The sequence below is a fragment of the Epinephelus lanceolatus genome, chromosome 22, assembly GCF_041903045.1.
Source record: "Epinephelus lanceolatus isolate andai-2023 chromosome 22, ASM4190304v1, whole genome shotgun sequence".
NCBI lineage: Eukaryota > Metazoa > Chordata > Actinopteri > Perciformes > Serranidae > Epinephelus > Epinephelus lanceolatus.
The window spans coordinates 20,043,098-20,065,009 of NC_135755.1; the positions used below are offsets into that span (position 1 = coordinate 20,043,098).

General features: G+C 39.9%; 1 protein-coding gene and 2 non-coding genes across 3 annotated transcripts; all 3 read left to right on the plus strand.

The window, feature by feature from the left end:
* The first annotated feature begins 4,356 nt into the window (after nt 1–4,356).
* Nucleotides 4,357–13,255, plus strand: rps4x (ribosomal protein S4 X-linked). The gene is made up of 7 exons (XM_033610439.2): nt 4,357–4,449; nt 5,068–5,145; nt 6,599–6,779; nt 9,533–9,630; nt 10,569–10,740; nt 10,832–10,989; nt 13,093–13,255. The coding sequence occupies exons 1-7, from the start codon at nt 4,447–4,449 to the stop codon at nt 13,192–13,194; spliced, it is 792 nt and encodes a 263-aa protein (XP_033466330.1). The 5' UTR covers nt 4,357–4,446; the 3' UTR covers nt 13,195–13,255.
* On the plus strand, nt 7,019–7,094 carry LOC117246542 (small nucleolar RNA SNORD61). Its single transcript, XR_004500749.1, has one exon. It is a non-coding gene; the product is annotated as a small nucleolar RNA SNORD61 (small nucleolar RNA).
* LOC117246541 (small nucleolar RNA SNORD61) lies at nt 11,208–11,279 on the plus strand. The gene has a single exon (XR_004500748.1). It is a non-coding gene; the product is annotated as a small nucleolar RNA SNORD61 (small nucleolar RNA).
* Nucleotides 13,256–21,912: the final 8,657 nt, after the last annotated feature.

The following is a 21,912-nucleotide window of genomic DNA, read 5'->3' on the forward strand; positions in this document are numbered from 1 at the left end:
GAAGAATAACATAAAAAAAAAAAAATTAGAATAGAATAAAATAAAATAAAATAGAATAAAAAATAAATTAACAAAATTCTGAAACTCTATTTTTGTGTGTGGAGCAGTTGTTGATTTCAGGTGGAATTTGCTATTAATTTATTATTGGAAACTTTATTCTGTTGTCACTATGTCAGATTATATATCTGGAGACAAAGCATTTTTATCTGACCTTGATTTGCTCTGACTGAGAGACTCTAGGTAATGACCAATTTCTTGTAAGTGCAAACCTAGTTAGTAATAAACCCTATTCTGACTCTGATGCTATTGAAGCATCTTGGTGGCATTAATCACTAGCAAGGCATTCGTACCAAATTACATAGTTCTTTCAAGAAAACTTCCTCAGAATTTATTATCAATTCAATCCAATAACTGACCTTTCTTCTGAATATTTTAAATGGTGATTAATACAGCTGTACTGGTACAGAGGCAGCAGACAGAATTAGATGTTCACATTAAAGCCAAATATTAGTCCACATAGAGAGAGAGAGAGAGACGGACACACAATTTACTGCACTTCTTTCAGGGTTTCTTTTCAATAAAGTGATCAAATCAAACCCTTACCTGCAAGTGTCACACTCTAACAGGAAGTTGCAGCAGTGCTGCCATCTAGTGGTGATGGCAGTGTTGTACATTTAACATTGTACAGATGACACTAACTCATCCAATCCAGTGGCCCATCTTACATATGAGTGTTCCTCTGTGCAGTTCATGCATGACTGCTGCCTGAAACTAACTTTGTGGAGTTAATTTCAAAAACAGTACTTATTGTGCAGTTCATTTAACTATTATATATGATGTTTACAGATTAATATTCCTGCTACTTTGATGTGTATGTTGCATTTTACTGCCGTGAGAACCCTGTATCTATAAAAAGTTAATTTTTCACAAGCTCAGAGGAAAATCCCTGTTTTTTCCAGCTGATCCAAAAGGGTTTAAGAGTTAATTTAGCTTAAGAAGTAGGAGAAAAAAAAATCTAAATCACAAGGATACATAGTTTTAACTGGACAAGAAGGGAATGAAAAATAGGTTATATTGGGCTATATTGTAGTATGCTACAAAATTTGCCTATGAGATTAAGTGAAGAAGAAGATATACTTTATTTATCTCCGAGAGGAAATTCATTTTTTCTACTCTGTTGTCATATACATGTGTTCAATGGAGAGATGTCAGAGTGAGGGGGCTGCCTTGGATGGATCCCCGAGCACTTGGGGGTTAGGTGCCTTGCTCAAGGGCGAACTGGCACCTCTCCAGCCACCAGTCTAGACTCCATACTGGAACTTGAACCGGTGACCCTCTTGTTCCTAAGCCAAGTCGCTATGGACTGAGCTACTGCCACCCTAAAAGTGGACAAGAAGTATAAAAAATAAAGTGGAAGTACTCACGTAAAGTACAAGTACCTTGAATTTGTACTGAAGTACTTGAGTATGTGGACTTACTTAAATTCCACCACTGCTTACAAGTTGAAAAAGTGAGGCATGAAGAAAACCAAGAGGAGTATACACATTAAAAACAGCAGAGACATGGTATGTAAATCTACCATTATATGAATAGAATTAATTGGCTGTGGCATAAGATGACAAACAAAAAGCAGAAAGGGATGCTAATCACAGACGACCTGTTGCACGTCATTGTATGCCTTTTTGGGTGTATAAAAAACATTGACATGTCAGTTACAACAGCATAACAGAATAATAACATCATTGAAAAATAATAAAAGATAATGAAACAAAAATTGCTTGGGTAAGTGCACATTTTACAGCTTTATGTGGGATATTTACTTCTGCATCGAATCGACGCCATACCTATGCCACTGGCTCTGCGTCAACATAGAGCCTACACTGTACCCTACACCGGTACTGGTGAATTTTGTAACGTTACCTTTGTTAAACGTTGATGTTGTCCCTGGCTTCAATGAGTAGAGGAAAAGTCCGCTAGCCGCTATGCTTATTTATACAATGTAAAATACCATAGGCTTGTGCTAATAACATTAGCATGTTGTATTTGTGGGGAAAATGTGTCCGGATAAAGACAAGTGCTTTGTCTGTGAATGCTGCGAGTTATAGTGAAGCTGATTTGTGTACTTGTGTTTGAGATTGTAATAATGTGTGTTTAATGTGTGTTTTGAATCAATTCATTATCCATTGATTGTTATTCCAGTCCAGTGTCGCCTTTCTGAATCTTGTATAGCCATTGTCTTTGTAGTTGTGCTTCTTGTAGTCTCAGTGTGTGTCGGTTTCTCCATTAAAGAGATTTTTTCCATAATTGTAAGCCATTGGGCCTTCGTTGGTGGTGTTTCTTTACCCCAGTTCCTAGTGATAGCGTTCTTGCTTGCTACTAGCAATATTTTGATCAAATGTCTATCACTAGCAATATCATGTTCTTCAGAGTATTTACATAGATAAAGCACCAAACAACTCCTAGGAACCTCATACTCTATCTCTTTACATACCATTTCCCAAAATACAGTTATTTTCTGACACTTCCAAAACTCTTGCCAACTTTTACAGCCAGTTTAAACAAACGTCACCTCCTTATCCCTTCAACTTTTGTAATATGACTCCAGAAATCCGTCTTTAATCCTATAAAACTTCCTGGATTGAGTGGTCAGCGCAGCACTATTTGTAAGGAAGTGGGTCAGGAAATTAGAGTCAAGAAAACGTAGATAGGTCCCCAACTTGCTGCTGGCAGCAGGCCATGTTCGCTGAGCTCCTCCAAAAATGGTCTGAATAATATGTAGGTTAGTGGGTTGCAACACTGCCCCGAAAAACAGACTTGTGCACGCTCGGAAGATTCATGTTTGAGGAAAATAAAGTGGGTCGCCAGAGATACACAGGAGCATCTTTATTAGGTATAAATAGGTTCATCCTGGGGTTTGGGATTAGCTCCTGCAGCCTGGGGGAAGCAGAGATGCCTTCAGAGAGAGGCAGCCTGTGTGCATCAGCTGGTATCATTTGGCAGAGGAAGACAAAGACTCAGGAGGAGCTTTATCTCTGGGAGTGTAAACAGGACTGGGCTCTGCCTGCGACACTGGCATTTCCTGTCTGAAAGTCTGAAACACAGAAAGACAGATTCACATGCGTCAAAGGAATGGAAAATTTTACATTGCATTAAAAAAGAAACAAGAAAAGCCAACATATTTCCATCAAATAGTTAAAATGATATAATGACGGGGGCGCTATAGCAACCGATTGAAATTGCAAACTTTGAATGGGCATATCTCATGCCCCGTATGTCGTAGAGACATGAAACTTTGCACAGAGATGCCTCTCCTCATGAGGAACAAATTTGCCTCAAGAACCCATAACTTCCGGTTATATAGATTTTCCGCCATTTTGAATTTTTTGAAAAACACTTCAAATCGATCTGTTCCTAGGAAGTTTGACCGATCTGCATGAAACTCAGTGAACATAATCTAGGGACCAATATCTAAAGTTCCAGCCTGGGTTTTAAAAAGTGCTTTATTGTTATTAGAATATGTACAAAAGAGTCATGTCAGCACACAGCATATTTGTGAAGGCTTTGTGTTTTGGTTGAAAGTTTGCAATGATTTATATAATATTTGTCTGGAGACCATAGCAGGCTTTTTTTTTAGTAAAGCTTTAAAATTTACATTTTAATTTAGATATTGGCTCATAATACATATAATATTCTTAGTTATATCTTATCTATCTACAGTATGTTGACATTTACATGACAATTGTTTCTTAAAAATAATATAAAACATTTCTGAGACAGCTACAGGTATATATATATATATATATATATATATATATATATATAAATATATATATATATATATATATATATATATATATATATATATATATATATATTTAAATGACAAACAAATCAAGTTTGCATAATTAATCTGAATCAGAATAGGTTCACAGCAGTCAAAATATGCAAAAAATAGTGTTGTAAAGTAATATAAAATTATATTAAAAATTAATTAAATACAAAAAATATGCAATTATAATATATAATCTGTGCTATACAGAACAAAGATCATTTTGGCAATATGCAAATGTTCATAGTATCAAGTATGGATTTATGTATAAAATAATAGTGCCATTTAAATATATATATATTTATAAATAAAAAAAAATAAATTGTGCATTATCAATAATTAAGCACACTGTAAAAATATAATACAGATAACAAAATAATAAAATGATTTTTAATATGTGAAAATAGGCTACATTTTATTAGTATAGTATACGAAATGACAAAACAATTCAAGATTATATATTAAACTAAACCATAAAATCAACAGACAACAACGACTGATGAGAATTTGCCATTTATCTCGCGACTTTCATCACTTATGTCCCTCCCTGTCTGCCGTACTCGGCCTTATCATCCAATACCGGAAGACAGGAGGTCCTTTTCCCCGCAGACTCCAACATGGTGAGCTGTTTTTCCTCACGATTCCGCTCTGAAATAATCATTAAACATCACTTTTTACGTTACTTCTATCACACACGTACATGTCCGAGGTTGAAATTCCACATCTTATTAAACGGTTGATGTCTAAATTGTAACCCAAAGCGGCGATTCTTGCTCTTTAGTGATGTTTTAAAATGTCATCCCTCTTTTGGTTTTATCACCAAGGGCTCGTTAGCTTGACCGTGGCTAACACCGTTAGCTTAAGCTAAATGAACGGATAGCTGTCTTTTCGTGAATGGAAGTGTCGCGTGTTTGTATGCGCGACTTTGGGCGGTATTTGTACATTTGTATAACAGTTACAAATTAAATTCAAGTGAATAATGAATGAAACGCGAATTATTTCTGTGAAAAATGTTAATGTTAGCATGGCAAGGCCGCAGCCGGTTGTGCTAATCGGCATTCATTGCTGCGGCATGTTAGCGTACCATGCTAACCAGGCTTGCCGAGTAAACGCTGCCTATATCGGTGTCTCCCGCTTTGTCCACTTCGGTAACATACACATAAGGTTCGTCTTTTCTCGGACGGGCACCACCGATTGTTGTCCCACTAGCTAACCGGTGTTGTTCTCTTCTTCTCCAGGCAAGAGGACCGAAGAAGCACCTCAAGCGCGTCGCAGCGCCAAAGCACTGGATGCTTGACAAACTCACTGGAGTTTTCGTAAGTAACATTTCTCTACAGCATTTTCCTCTGACATTACTTTTTAATGATGTCGTGTACATTTATCACTGCTAACTGTCACTGTCTAAGCAGTAAGGTACCTTTTATATGTTGGGTTTCTCATGTGACATGCTCTTTGAGGGATGGATATGCAGCAAAGGCAGGGGTTGCTCGCATGGTTGACAGTACATTCAGATTTTACATGTACTCCAGGATAAATCTGTTAGCATTAGACCAGTTTGTGCCTCATAAGCATCTTTATTACCAAATTCAGGAACAAATAATCTCTTTGAAACAACCTCAGGATTGGTTTTGTTGTGTGGAAGGCACATGTTTTTATAAAACCTTCACGAAAGCAGTGCTGCTTTGTAAAGCTTTCTCAGAGATGTGATACTATGGGCTGTAATCATTAGGGACAGAAATGCAGCTTGAAAACCTGGTTAAATGTCTATTAAGATGCAGCAGACTGAATATTACCATGCAGATGATTAGATGTCTTGATATACCTTTTAAAACAAAGAGTTTGAACAACTGAGGGTTTTAAATTTCCAAGTTTTACGTCTCTTACGTGATATAACAAGGAATAGCAAGATATGAGGGGTCACAAAGTGTGGCGATTTATGTTTTATAATGGGACTCAAGTACATTTCTGGCTCTTGTAAGCATGCATGATCTTTTCCAGTCACATTAAGTTGATGCATCTGTAGAGCTGCTAGATGACATTTTGAGGATGCAATTGTAGTGAAAACTATTATATTTAGGTTCATATGTGTATCTGCTTGACTGTTAGGACAAGAAATGGCTGCTGTTATTTTTCCAACTTTGCCTTTGGCATGTTTCCCCCTTAATTTTATCCCCAGCTGACTTCAGTAATTTAGCATCACAGAACAACCCGTAAAATGTATGCAAAACCTTTTAAACACGTCATTATTTAAGGTTAAGGTGAAGTTATTTGATGCTGAAACTTAGCTTTGAGTCATTTTTTATCATAACACACATCAGTTTTCTTACACTGGCAGTTTTGAGATCCTTTGTTGATGTAAGGGGTGTAATCGACTAGTGCGATGGGCATGGGATTTGGACTCTGCCTCTCGCCAAATGAGAAGATCAGCTGTGTTTCAAACTGGTTTAATCTCCAAAACCTTGTTCAAATCTGGTGAAAATCCTTAATTGTGAGAAGTATTACAGCAGCAGATTGGCGAGGCAGAGTCGGTCACCGTCAAGGTGAAAGGCAGTTGAAAGATGTATTGATAAATAAGGTCTGTTAAAAGCGATGTTACTCCCAAATAGGAGTGTTACTAAAGAAGATTAAAGGTCAAATATAAGCTGCAAGTGGTAGCTGAGAATTATGGTCTATAATGTGAACATGTTTCTTCTCGAGCTCTACTCTGAAATGTAATGTACCATGCAAAGTCATTCCTCAAGGTATTAATTAATGGACTTATTCTCTCAGGCTCCTCGTCCTTCCACCGGTCCCCACAAGCTGAGGGAGTGCCTGCCCCTCATCATCTTCCTGAGGAACCGCCTCAAGTACGCCCTGACTGGGGATGAGGTGAAGAAGATCTGCATGCAGAGGTTCATCAAGATCGACGGCAAGGTCCGCACAGATGTCACCTACCCTGCTGGATTCATGGGTGAGTTTGACTATTAGACTTCTTTTGAGCGTTCAGTGTGGACCTGCTGTAGGATTAGCCTCATTGAGTGTAGTTAGAGATTAGCAAATGCTGCCTATGTTTTGCTGCTTATGTATGAATGCAATGATGTGTTTTCTAGATTAAGTAGATATGTGAATTGTTGCTGTGGTGTTGATTTTGGATGGGTAGGATTTAATTTCTACAAAGATGTTTTTGTCAGCTGTTAGAGGGCATAAGGAGCAGTGATGAATATTTGGTTTTGATCAGCGATGGACTGAAACTACACAGCCAACTCCTCTAAGAAGTTCTGAGCTCCAACTACAAGACTTTTGTTTCTAACTTAGTGTCAGATGTTGCTGGAGGCAAGTAAAGGAGTTGCTTTATTGCCCAAAGTGTGACTTTGAAATTAGGTTGCTTCTGATTTGGTGGACTAAATTTGAGTCTCTATTTGCCCACACTCAGTTTCTGTCATGAGATTCTCTTTAAAGAAAAGTAGCTCCTCGGACAAAGTTTGAAAGCAGTCATTTGTCAATTTTTGAAAATTGGAGGGATGTCAGCTGTCACTGAAGTCCAGTCTTCTTTATTAGACGTTCATGTTGCTTCAGTCTTAGTTGTCAGATCTGACGCTATCCTCTTGTTGGTTGTCTCAAAGGCCAAGCTTTCACAGTTTTGTCACTTTGGATTTGTGATCTGTGAGTTTGAAGAAAAAATACGATTTTGGACAAGGCTGGGATGGATCGCAGAGAGCTAAATCAGTTTGAAGTGCAAATGTTTTTTTGATGGGATGTAGCCATTTGGAAGAGGACCAGTGATTATTGGAAACAATTTATTGATGCAACAGAACAGATGGGGCAACGTGAGCATGTCCCACTTAGCTAGATTAAGAGTTTGGAGAGACTGAGACCAAAACAAACATCTCCTTCACTGACAGGCCCTTTTCTATCATCAGCGCTGTACTAATTTGAGAGATGAACAGGGACAAAAGGATATTTTTGAAGCATCAGTTTTCAGTCGATAGACCTAAAATATGACAATTGGCCACTGTGTTAGCATGCGGGTTGCAGTAATATTAGCATTAATAGCTAGAAAAACGAATACTTTGTAAGACTTCAAAGCTCTTAAGTCCAGTTTTCAGGTGATTTGCAAAGCTGGTTGTAGATATGTGATACATGCTAGTTTTCTTTTGTGTATCTGACACTTGTGTGTCTTTCACCGTTTTGCTAGCATATCTGTGAGCCTGTCACAGGTGGGAAAACTTAGTTTAAATGTCTTTGTCAGATTACCATTTCTTAATCTATGGGATATTTGTTTTGTGTGATAATAGCATAGAAAAATGGCACATAAATACCAATTTGGACGTCGATTACCATGACAGTGATTAAAGCCTTGAAGTTTCAGGTCAGCCTCTTATCGGATTTGTCCCTCTATTCTGTGGTGAAAATATCTGAATATAGGCAGACCAGTCTGTCCAACTCTTTTCACATTTAATTTACAGTACAATATTTTTAGCATTTCAATTCTCAACAAAACAAGCCTTGTACAGTGATCAGCAGGGCATTAAACAGAGGACTTAATCTGTTATTGTCTTTGTCCACGCTTGCTGTCAAGCCTCTTTCAGACCTGTCACCCACATTGACACCAACAAGGCCAACAGCCTCCATATGGAGGTGTGGCGTTTTAATTTCCAAATCCAAGGGACGCCATCACAGCATGATGACTGTGGCCTATTTATATACATACACACCAAACACTTGGTCACTCAGGGCCAGGAAAAAAATGATTGCAACAATTTCTCTTGCAATAAAATTGATTTCCTTTATTTTTAATTGCTTAGAGGTAATATGAAGTAATTTTTATCATAAATGTTGATGAATTGATAATATTTTGCTAATATTTAACTACATCGACTATTTCAATAAATCAAACCAGCATTTTGAAATTAAATACTTCCAGTGTTTTTTACTGTGCAGACAAGTTTGGCATTCAGTGGTCTGTGGCGAGTTTGAATTGTAAAGGACACTGGTGATGCTGAGTTTGTCCACATTTGGCTGCACATCTCATCAAAGAGTTTTTAAAGACACTGAACCCCTCTTCTGTTTGAGTACCCGAACATGTGGAGAGGACACTGTTAAGCTTGTCCTCGTCCAGCTTCAAATGTGACCTGATGCTCTCGGTCTCCTCTGGTCTGTGGTCTTAGTTTTATCCCAACATGGTAAATTGGTACCTCAGGAGGAAAATCAATTATTGGAGCGGATTGAAAAGTTGTCAAATAAGGCAGAAAGTAGTGCAGGTAAAATTTGCATATTGTTGAGACAGTGTAGGTTGAAATGAATAGACTGCTTTTCTAAAGGGCCCCGAGTTTAGCTGCAGCATACTGTCATGTTTTTGACTTTAAAGAGCGAGGGTAGGTGTTTATGGTTGAAGCTGGCACGACGAGATGTGAGTTACCCAGCGTTTGGTCATGGCAATTACCTTCCAAGCATCGGCTCTTAAATCAGGAACAATCCTGCCAGGTGGAATATTTTCTGTAACTCTAATAGTGTTTGTGGTTTTGACAAATAAACAAACCATTAGGAGTAGAGATGTGGTCGGCTGGCTGTGAAAGCAAAACTGTGTCCGTGTATTTAATGATTTTGACATTTGACTGACTTCTGTAGAATCCAGGAGGTGTTTAACTCCCGTATAATTACCAGTTTTGCATTAAATAAAATCACGATTTGGATGCTGAGGCTGTTGATTCTTTGTTTATCCAGATGTGATCAGCATCGAGAAGACTGGCGAGCACTTCCGTCTGATCTATGATGTGAAGGGACGTTTCACCGTCCACCGCATCACAGCTGAGGAGGCCAAGGTAAGAAACAAACATGATTTTTTTTAAACTATTTTCAGCCTCAAGTCAGGCATCATGCGCTTTAAATGTTTGATCATTGACTACTCCTTGATGCTGTCTGATAATGCCTTACCAGTCAGGAACCACCAATAAAACAAGAAAGTAAAGTGTTGGCAGAAAAAGGGGAAGAACAAGTGGCAAAAGTTTGAGATCATAGAGATTAGAACCAACATAGTCAAAGCAGTTTCGTGCAACATGTTTCAGTTCGTTATACTGGCTGAGATTTAAGATTTGGCTGAATCGTTGTTGATTTAACTGGTGTAATTAGGAAGTGAGATGGGCTTTAAGGATTTGGTTTCTACCTCTCGCCAAATGAGAAGATCAGCTGTGTTTCAAACTGCTTTAATCTCCAAAACCTTGGTCAAATCTGGTTAAAATCCTCCACTGTGAGAAGTATTACAGCAGCAGATTGGCGAGGCAGAGTCAGTCATCGTTAAGACGAAAGACTGTTAAAAGATGTTTTGCGTAGAGCAGTAGATCCCAACTTTGTTTTTACAATTGAGCCAAATAGTGAACGCAATAACTGCAGGAAGTTCGTGTAAAACCGGAGATTTGGATGAATTTTGAGCAGGTCAATCATGTGAATATTTAATCAGAGATGAGTGTTCCTTATACAAAAAATTAAATAAAATCCTGAGGTAAAGGCCTCTGGTATATTCTAACAGTTTGCATACAACCCTTAAAATCAAGAAGGTCTTGCAACCCCCCATAAAGCTTTGAAGACCCCTAGTGAGGGGCAGGACCGCCAGGTTGGGAACCAGTGGTGTCTCTAAAAAAACTGGATTCCTATCTCAGACTAGGGCTGTATCTGTGTAGAGTAGACTGATTTGTGTTCTCAGTCATGCTGCCTTTAATTGTTCCTTGTACTTGCCCTAACCCACCTCCTCTTCCTCATGCAGTACAAGCTGTGCAAGGTGAAGAAGATCATCATTGGCACCAAGGGAATCCCCCACCTGGTGACCCACGACGCCCGCACCATCCGCTACCCAGACCCCCTGATCAAGGTCAATGACACGATCCGCATCGACCTGGACACCGGCAAGATTACAGATTTCATCAAGTTTGATACTGGTAGGTTCCTCTCACTGCTGGAACTGGAGGTCTTATAGGTCTTTGAAGAACAATCCCCTAACGACATTGTTTTACCCTCTGCTCCCTCCAGGTAACCTGTGCATGGTGACTGGTGGTGCTAACTTGGGGCGTATTGGTGTGATCACCAACAGGGAGCGTCACCCTGGCTCTTTCGACGTGGTGCACGTCAAGGATAGCACAGGCAACAGCTTCGCTACCAGGCTCTCCAACATCTTCGTCATTGGCAAGGTGAGGACATGTAGAAATAGTCTGACCTATCACTGTTCTATTTTTATGGTCTATCCACACCGGTCCCCTGAAGAGCAGTCTGTACATTTAAGAGCTAAACTTGAGTGCACCTACCTTTTTAGACATGCTTACAGAAGCTGGTACTGTGCTGTTAAAGTTCTGTTAACCTGTAAAGGGACACTCACCCTGAACAGAATATTTTGTCATGAGACTTTGGAGCAATGATGACATTTTTGGTTTTGATCAGCAATGAAAATACACTACCAATTCCTCTAAGAAGTTCTGAGCTCCTTGGCTAAAAAATCCTCAACCTAAGTTCATCTTTTAAACTGCTTTATTTTCTTCTTTCAATAGCACTAACTTTCTTACAATTCAAAACCTCTGAGGTGATCAAGTAAATTTAACATACGATGGAAACTAGCTTTGTGCTAACTTTATAGGACTGTCTGTAGGTCCCTAAGAAGTCTTGAATTCATTTTTTATAAGTATTAGGCGTCAAACGTCAATACATTTATTTCTTTGTTGAAATGAGTCTGGCTCTTCTGCATCAAAATCCTTGGCTGTATTGGTTTTAAACCTAACACTCAACTTAAAATTGTCCTTTTACTTGACAGATTTACTTACCTCTGTATGGGATTATGTAGATACTACTCAACCTTTATTCTTACCTGCAATGCCTGAATAAGAAAGTGATAACTTGTCCAAAAGTAAGTCTTAAATTTGAGTAAAAATTATATTGAAAAGACCTTAAAGCATTAAATTTAAGTGTCTGATGCCTGTAGACACCCTGATACATGGTCCCTTGGAAATAAAGTATAAATAAAAACACAACATACTTCCTGTGAAGCCTAATTTCATAATAAATACTACCCATGCTGTGAAAATATTGTTAACTATAGAAATAATGACAGAATTAATTGAACAAAATGCAGACAAATGGCAAAATATGCCATAAAATCAATGGTGGAAGTTGTACTTGGGTCCCACAGATGTAACCCAAAGCAGGTGCTCTCAGAGGATAACCAGTGTTCACAAGAAAGTGGATGAATTCCCCCCCCCCCAAAAAATACACCGCCTTGTTAAATACAGAAGTTGAAATACCTTTGTTACAATTGGCAGCATGAGTAAAATAAGCACCAAGGTGCACTGACTGCGCACTGGCCTTAATCAGGGTAAAAAGAAAAACCATACAGCACTGTTTCATAATGCAAAAATGTCATGGAAAGGGAGGAACGATGTCTGGGTGGCAAAATAATATAAACACAAGAAGTAAGTTGCTGCTCTGTCACTTCTGTCGTGTGCTCTGTATTCTAAGATTAGTCTCTGTAGAGTTTAATACATTGGTGGAACTTGATAGTATGTTGTGACGTCCTGAATATGGGACATGAAGTCCTGCTCATGGACAGTCTGCTTTTGCTGTCCTTGCTAAAGGCTTGTAACTGTCACAGAAACAAGAGCTAGCTATTGTGTAAATACATTAACGAATACGTGCTCTGCCCCATCAAGTCAGACACATTTAATGATTATGAGGACCCGGCCTGTGGAGAGTGTCGGTAGTAAAACGCTGCTCACTTCTCTTTGCTGCCTGACATTTATTTGGCCGCTAAAGTGAGCGGAGCTGTCAGCAGCACAGTCGTCCCTCTGCTGCGTGACATTTATTCAGCAGCGCTTTTCTTCACCTTTATGATGCCTCTGCGCTGAAACGTTGGCCGTCAGATAAATATTAGCACGTTGAAAAAGATAGTGTGGTGTTTAACTGGCAGCATGCTGAAGCGTCACTTTTGGGGTACCCACAAGATTATCCCTCTCAAAATTCTTGCTGCATAATTTTTAAATGGCTGTGAATTAATAATGTAAACTACTTAAATATGGAAAAGATGATCTCTTCTCTATCAGTCTGTTTGTGTGGGAAACAACAAACTGAACGCTTAGAATTGTCAATCCAAACCCAAACACAGTAACAGGTTTAGCCTGCGTCAACTTAAATCCAGATCAAGATCACAAAATACAATTTTGGAGCACCATGTTCCAAACTTCCCCCTGCATTAACCGTCCCCTTTGATCAACACTAATACCTGTGTCCTCCATCCCGTCTGTCTCCAGGGCAACAAGCCGTGGGTGTCCCTGCCCAGAGGAAAGGGAATCCGTCTGACCATCGCCGAGGAGAGAGACAAGAGGCTGGCCGCCAAGCAGGGCAGCAGCTAAACTGGCCACACACAGGACTGCCTGACCCCTGGTTTTCAAATAAACTGTTATTTACAAAACACTCGGCTTGTTTCTGTGTTTGTTTTTCACTACCAGGCGGTAACAAGGCGTCTCGCACAAGTGACCCAGGTCTTAAGTTATCTGCACGCCGATATCACAGATATCTCAGTGCTTCTATAGACTAATTTCATGGCAGGGAAATCACTGATGGGGTTAGGAACATAATATTGTGATGGCTGCATTCCATTTAGATGAGCCAGTGGCTTACTGGAACACTTAATTACTTACACTTGTTTCCTTCTTTTGACAAATCAGTGTCAGCTGTTAGAGGTTGTATTTAGGTAACCTTGATATTAAATTGTGATATGCAGTGAGATATATTTTTGTCCAGATTATATTTTCCTAAGTATTTTCACTCTTAATTTTAAAAAGCCCTAGAATGACAGAGAGAGAGAGACTCTAAAACAAGGAGATTAAAAGTCTAAAAACTTAAAATATGCAAGGCTTAAGCTCTGAAAACAGTCTGAGAACGTGATGTCATGGCAGCAGGGAACTCACTGAAGATGGCTTCAGAGGTTAGTTGGCCTAAATTAACCTCTTAAAACACAACTGACAAGTTTTTCTGTGTAACTGGCCTTTAATGAGACCCCAGTTTGTCTGATTGACTTTTTTGAACCTGACCCTGAGACTATACAGATGCATTTTTGTCCTGTTATTGGAGGGAGGGGATCTTTACAGATCAAAAGGTCAAACGCCACATACAAGTGGCAGACATCACCTTGAAAGCTGGGAGCCTGAAGATAAATTTAAGATGTAATTCAACATTGTGTTAAGTTATTCCAGTCATAAATATTTAATACACGTGTCTTGGTCAGGCACCTAATTCTACCTATTTTAACTGGTGGGTCGCGGATCCATTCTGCCAATGTGTCAAGTTTGTAAAACAATATTTTGAAGTGCAGTGATTTTCTGGCACAGAGCTTTTATTTTGAAGTGCTGTTTCCTGATACAGAGTGAGTGAATAACAAAGCTACTTGACAACATGGCCACATGCAAGTATGACTGACCATTAAAACTGTGTGGACCTTGAACGAAGGAGAATATCTGGACCAGTTGGGAACCTTCCATCCCTCCATCCTTTCTTTTTCCATCCCATAATACTCACATTCCCTTGCTCCTCCTTTTTTCCTTTATCCAGTCTCTTTTGTATCCCCTCCCCCTTTTTCTTACCCTCCATCCACCATCCTTTCTTCCATTTTCCTCTATCCTTCTTTGCACTTATCCATTCCTACTTTTGCTCCCTTCCTTGTTTCCTTAATCCCCCCTTCTTTCAACCTTCCTCACTTCCTTCCCTCAAAAGTTTACTTCTCTTACCTCCTAGTCATTTTTATCTTCACCATGTTTCCTTGCTTTCATCCTTCACCACTTTGCACCTTTCTCTCTCTTTCTCTTTATCTCTATTTACAACTATTCCTCCACCCCCTTTCTTTCTTCTTAGATGTTTCATCCACTCACCCTTCCTTCTTTCCTTCCTCCTTACCTCATTCTCCGTCAGCCTCAAATTGATTCCTACCATCCTTCCTTATACGTCTTTTGAGTTAATCCCTCCTACCTCATCATCCCTCAGTTTTCATCTTTCCTTCATTTATCCCCTCTTGATTTTGCTCCCTTCCTTCAAATTCCCTCACCTCCTTCCTCACCTACATTGATTCTTACCTTCCTTGAAACAGTCCTTTTCCTTTACATCTCTCAATTCTTCCATCCTCCCTCTTTTTGGCCTTTCCTATCCTCTATCCTTTCCTTAATATTCTTTTGTTTTATCCTCCCTCCATCTTTCTGTGCGTCAATCATTGCATAATCTGCCTCATTTTTTTCTTTCCCTTCTTCTGTAAATATTTCCATCTCCTTTCTTTCCCTACATTAATTCCACCTCCTTCCTGTCTCCCTGCATCCTTCTCTTCAGATCCCCCTCTCCCTCTCTTCCTCCATCCTCCATCTCCATCCCTCCCTCTCTCTGTGTTCTGACTTCAGTACCAGTCCATATGGTGACTGCTGGGATACAGCCTGCTCTGCTCTGCAGAAACCTGGCCTGGCACACACCACCTCAGAGTGTGTGTGTGTGTGTGTGTGTGAGAGAGAGAGAGAGTGAGTGTGACGTATCCTGTTCTGGCCCTCAGATTCACCTGTGAGTGTGTGCGTTTGTCCGTGAGTGCAAGAGCAAGAGCTCGACGCTGCCCTTCTCCCCCGTGACTTCCATTTCCAGCCCCGCCTCTCTGAACACGATTCATACCATAACAACACACACACACACACACACACACACACACACAGCAGGAACGTGTGTGTAGAGGGGGCATGGCTCACTCCCATGACCGTCTGCTCTCTCACACTCTGTACAGTACACTAATCCATCACTTTTGGCAGGGATACGTTAAGGACAGTGTGTGAGGACAGTGAGTCTGGTGTGTCGGAAATACTCAGTAAAAGTACAAATACCACATTGTGAAAATACTCCACTATCCATTGTAGTTTACACACAGTGACCTCCATGGTAAACTTGACCCACTGTACTTGCTGTAGTTCCAAGACGACTCACTTTAGAGCCATTTCGTGTATCTGTGTCCTGTGGGTTTTGCTACTGCCCCACCTCCTCAGGAGATAAGCGGCGGTCCTGTGTCTATTCATTTCAGAGAGAGACGTGAACGTGAGCACAGATAATGACGGATTCTTTTGCCTCAGAGTTTCCGAAGTAAATATGTGACCCATTTTTCACAAACCTGTCTCTGTCTCAACAACAAACTCTCAGGAGATCTGGCAACAACTGATGTACATCAGGATTGACGTTTATTTGTAGGCCAGTACGGAAATTAGCATCACCCTGATCCTTTGTCCAAAATCCAATGGGATCTTTCCATTGGATTTTGGATTATTGCAGAAAATAAGCTCAGTGGCAAACATTAATGATACTAAAAAACCTTGTTCAGCGAGATAATCTTCACAAATGAACATCCCTTTAATGATTTTTGTAGCATAAATCGCCACAAGTAAAAAGCTAACGTCAGGCTATAAGCTAACTACATCACAGTTGTATGACTTCAACGTCGTCGCCACCACAACAAGGCTGTAAAGCCGTGTTCGGTCTCATTTAGCCACTTGTTAGCAACCAATTTTTTTAAAACACATAAAAAGCTTCAAAATTCGCAAGTGGGGCTTTTACTGGCATAATTTATGTCGTAGGACAAAACATGAAAGTCTCTTAAGTTTGTGTGAACCACAGACTTCATTTCAGGCATCTAACCAAAAACGTCACCATAAGTGCTAAAATGCTAACTCATTTCCGAATTTTAGGACTCATTTCTGCACCACTTCATTAAGCTAGCAGATAAAAACAAGCATCAGCGAAAGCATTAAATTCATACTGTATATAGTGTTGTATTGTTTTGAATCTGCTTTCATCCATCCAACGTTAACAACATGTCAAAATAAGGTGGTGGGTATGCGGGGGAGAGAAGTCTCTGCCCACTTAGGAGACAGGAAGTGTATACCGTGTAGCTTGTAATGCATCATCTTTTATTAAAGAGCGTCTTTGGTATAGTTGTGGCTAGGGCAGCTAGGTGACCTGCCCATCATACCTTGGCTGTGTCCAAAATCATTCACTCATTCACTACTCCCTACTCACTATATTGGGAGTTCTGTGTAGGGCACTATATCTTGAGCTTATTTGCAACATGAAAAAAACACTTTCGGACACTACTGAGGTTATTTTCTTAGCGCTGTTAATTACATCATGTCATATCAACGTCGGCTGGTGAACCATCTACAGCAAATACTGACATGCATATTTGTGATAAAAACATGAAATTATACTAAATTATACTAATATATACTATTTTCCCAAGTTAATAAATGATGTTATAAAGTATTTTGTGGCAGAGGTGCTGCTCTGCTCACGTTAAACATATTAATAATGTTACACCGGCAGACAGACTAGTGTTGTGTCGGTCGCGAACGAATCGTTCAAAAGAACGAACCTGTTGAGTGAACGTACTGAACTGAATCACTTCCGGAACTGATTTGTTCATTTCTCAGTTCAGTTGAGCTCAGCAGCGAGCGTGCAGGCCAGGAGTGGAACTGCCGATTTGGTCAGTGCGAACGATGAATGACTCGCGAGTTGCGAGGCAGCGAGGGGCTGTCTACCCCGTGACAAATCACTCGGTGAATGACATGACCCCGATCCCTGAGTGATTCAAATAATTTCTTCTCAGCGATACATTTTCATAGGGACCGTTTTCTCCAAGCTAATGGCTAATGTAGCCAGGAGTCAAGCTACATGAACACAACCACACATCTGCCCATTGTTTTAACAGACTTAGTTTCCAGATAAACAAACTTAAAATGTTAGGCTGGCCAGTAATGAGACTCACCAGTGCAGGGCAGACGCAGCAGCAGCAACGGAGAGAGATTGAGTCGGACTGCGCAGTACACAGTCAGGGCTCCTCCCGCCAAGCACTGAACGATTCGGTAGACGAATCTTTTGAACGAATCTTTTGAATGAACTGATTCTAGTGATTCAGTAACAACTAAGGAACTGCTTTGCACATCACTAAGACAGACAAGAGAAGAGAGAGCAGTGCGATTGCAACCTGTCCTACTAATGTAAATAATTTTCTCTTTAACCTTTGTTGTGTTGAAGTTTGTGTCACCAGTCGGTCATGTAATGCTTGGTGAATGACCATCGGTTGTACACTACTTTTCACGGTGCATTATGGGACACTTTGAGTCCACTATATAGGGTATAATATTCCCACTACACATTCGGACGACACTACAAAATGGCGGACTCACTATATAGTGGACTGTATTGTTAGTGGTGAGTGATTTCGGACACAGACATAGACACCAGTCCATGATTCGGCCCCTTTGCCCCTTTGTGCTGAAGCAGAAACCCTGATGAAAATGCATAGCTAGATATAAAGGAGAAGCGTTTAGGGTCAGGGTTACATCTTGTTACTTATAAGGTGAATCACGTCAGCATGTATTGTGAATTTTAAAGCCCATTATTGCTACGTGTGGCCTCATATGTATTCACTACAATGTCGTGTTGCAGCAGGGTTCAGATTACTTTTGTGCTGGTGGTGGGTGCGGTTTGTCTTATGGGCTCCAAATGGAATGTGGCTGCAGCTATACGTCTTGTACACTGAGTCATTGTTACAGACATATTCGATGTACTTGCTTCCAGGTTTACCAGTTATAATTATCTTAAATGGTCCTGTAATGGTTTCCAACAGTGTAAGAGTATCTAAGGTACAGATGCTGATGAGCTCTGACCCCGACATGACTGAGGCTGCAGTGTAAACAGATCTGTGTGAGGTAATGAAATGGCAGATAAAGTACTTTTAGAGTTTGTGGTTTATTAACAAATCAAACGTGGCAGCGTTGTCCCCATTTTTATAGGCCTGGGACCAGTTCTTGTAAACAAATAAGCGTACGCGCGCGCGCACACACACACACACACACACACACGCTCAAACCCAGTCTTTGAACATTTCAAATATGAGACTCGCCAGACGCATGCTTTGCTCTGGTCCTGCTCTGCATCCCCTTGTGAGCGGAGCAACAATCACATTTGATTCACACACACACACACACACACACACACACACACACACACACACTGCACAGTCACACTGAGGCTTTGAAGTGCATTTGGCTGGATGGGGAGAAAAGCAAAAGAAATGTGAGCTGCGGAGGAAATATAGAGAAAAACATCCACTCAAAGAATAGACGGACTAATATGCTGAATTATCTCAGAGAGGATTAAACACAGAGCAGGAACGCTGCACACGCTGACAGTAACACACAGAAAACAACAGGTCACTAGAAATATTTCTATTTAATGCATTCTTCCTGCGTCAGCTCTGCACACACGCTCCCCCATCTGTTACAAACATCACACAAGAGGCTTTTTATCAGCTTGTATTTCACTGTAACAGTCCAAAATTATTTCATCACAACAGCTGGGTTTTCTGCGTGTGATATCAACGTCTTGCATCTTGAAGGAAGTCGGAAATATTAAATTTTCAAATGTGTGATTGGGTTGTGAGTAGATCAGGGGTGGATTTAAGATTGAATCTCTACAGCGCTGCAAACATCTTTCTTTCATGACGGCTGCCACTCTCTCACTATCTCAGTGTCTTATAATCTTATCGTGGTTTCAGTCGGAGCCAAATATAATATATGAATATTTAGATATCAGTAATTTAATAAAACAAAGCACCTACATTTACCAGGTTTGCCAGGAACATTAAGTGCATTGTTTGGGCTCCTAAAAGCGTTAAGATGTTAGAATACAGCTGCATGTTGATGCTGCAATCACTTCCTGTTTACATGACTGATGATTACACAGTACAGATGTTTCCTAGCAACCTTCAGTCTAGCTAACACATGTCTTAAAATTTAATTGCACAACCCAGTTAAGCAAATCATTAGTTTGACACTAGCTTTAAAAGGACTTTACGCTTTGTGATGGATTAATAAATAGCTGGTGCAACCCAAGCACAGGGCGCCCCCTCAGCGAGTTTACCTGGTTGAATAAAGCAGTGGTAATCTACCCTTCTGGCTTTTGATCCCTTAAAATTAAGTAAAGCCTTCTTTAGTCTTTTTTTTTGCAAGTTAGTGTGTGTTAATGGACAAACCAGGTGGACACGGTGTAGCCAAAAAGTTGTTTTTCTTGTCATATTTCGTCATTTGAAGGATTCTCAGAGGCCTGAAAATGTAGAAGAATCCAGTATCTCATAAGAAAAGAGCCAATCAGAGAAGAGTCAGAAAAATAAATGTTTTTGGTGTTACTTTAATCATCTTGTGACCCCTCAGGTTCATTTTGGGACCCTCTGGTTGGTTGGTTAACACTAAATAAACTCATCACCTACATGAGTCACTTTGGATTAGGGTATTAGTTCTCAGCCTCTGTCATGTCAGGGACCCTGGTTTGATAGGATTTTGCATTCAGGACATCTATCTGAAAACATTTTAGTTGGTAGATATCCTTAAGACCAGAATTCTATCATTCTCAACTAGAGCTGGAGCTGGAACGAGTTGTCACTTAGCTGATTTGTCGATGAACAGAAAATCAGTTGGCAACTATATTGATGATGGGGTAATAGTTTTAGTTCTATTTTTCTGTATTTAACAATGTATTGATATGTAAATAAGTATTTATTTATTCATGGGCGTGTGCGTGTACAGACATCTATTCTATTGGTAGAATTGGTAGAATTCTACAAATAGAATATTGGTAGAATAATGTATACTTCAATCAGCTCTTAATAACGAATATTCATACTTTGTATAATTCTTATGTTCACTTATTTAAACATGAAAAGATAGCAGGACAAGCTGATAAAGAAATAATGGTAATATTAATATTTAAATCTATATTATTTGTAAGGCAAACACAATAGGTATTACACATACGTTTAGACTGGTTTATACTTGTAAGTCAAGGATAATTGGTAATTTATATTATATGCTATGATAGGTTTTGGTAAAATAGATAATTGGTACTTACTTTTATATACATGGGTTATTTTTGTGTGACAAAGTTAACGCCTTGTTTCCACTTACGTATGTGTACGGAGACAGGGCTTCTGGAAGTCCATTCATTCCTGTGGGAATCTTCATGATATCCGATGTGCCTTCTGTAATATTTCGGTCCAGAATTTGCCTCGAATACGTTAAAAAAATTTAACTTTTGCGGTAGATCTTGGAAAGACAATATAACTAGTGATAGCCAAATGAAGCCTCATGAACCACTTTCTGTATTTTCTGACCCCACCAGATGGCGCTCTTGGTTTAAAGATAAAGGCTAAAGGACTTGAAATGAAGTGTGCTTTCAAACCTTTGTTGAACACACAGCGCCATCTGGTGGCTTCAGAAAATAAAGACAGTGGTTCATGAGGCCTCATTTGGCCATCACTACATACACTGCCTGGCCAAAAAAAAAGTCACCACCAAAAAAAAAGGTCATACACTCTAATATTTCGTTGGACCGCCTTTAGCTTTGATTACAGCACACATTCGCTGTGGCATTGTTTCGATAAGCTTCTGCAATGTCACAAGATTTATTTCCATCCAGTGTTGCATTAATTTTTCACCAAGATCTTGCATTGATGATGGTAGAGTCTGACTGCTGCGCAAAGCCTTCTCCAGCACATCCCAAAGATTCTCAATGGGGTTAAGGTCTGGACTCTGTGGTGGCCAATCCATGTGTGAAAATGATGTCTCATGCTCCCTGAACCAGTCTTTCACAATTTGAGCCCGATGAATCCTGGCATTGTCATCTTGAAATATGCCCGTGCCATCAGGGAAGAAAAAATCCATTGATGGAATAACCTGGTCATTCAGTATATTCAGGTAGTCAGCTGACCTCATTCTTTGAGCACATACTGTTGCTGAACCTAGACCTGACCAACTGCAGCAACCCCAGATCATAACACTGCCCCCACAGGCTTGTACAGTAGGCACTAGGCATGATGGGTGCATCACTTCATCTGCCTCTCTTCTTACCCTGATGCGCCCATCACTCTGGAACAGGGTAAATCTGGACTCATCAGACCACATGACCTTCTTCCATTGCTCCAGAGTCCAATCTTTATGCTCCCTAGCAAATTGAAGCCTTTTTTTCCGGTTAGCCTCACTGATTAGTGGTTTTCTTAAGGC

Excerpts from the sequence above, each read along its gene's own strand:
- rps4x (XM_033610439.2), top strand. Across the intron at positions 5,146-6,598 it reads ACAAACTCACTGGAGTTTTC|GCTCCTCGTCCTTCCACCGG; the intron begins GTAAGTAACATT and ends TTATTCTCTCAG. Across the intron at positions 9,631-10,568 it reads TCACAGCTGAGGAGGCCAAG|TACAAGCTGTGCAAGGTGAA; the intron begins GTAAGAAACAAA and ends TTCCTCATGCAG.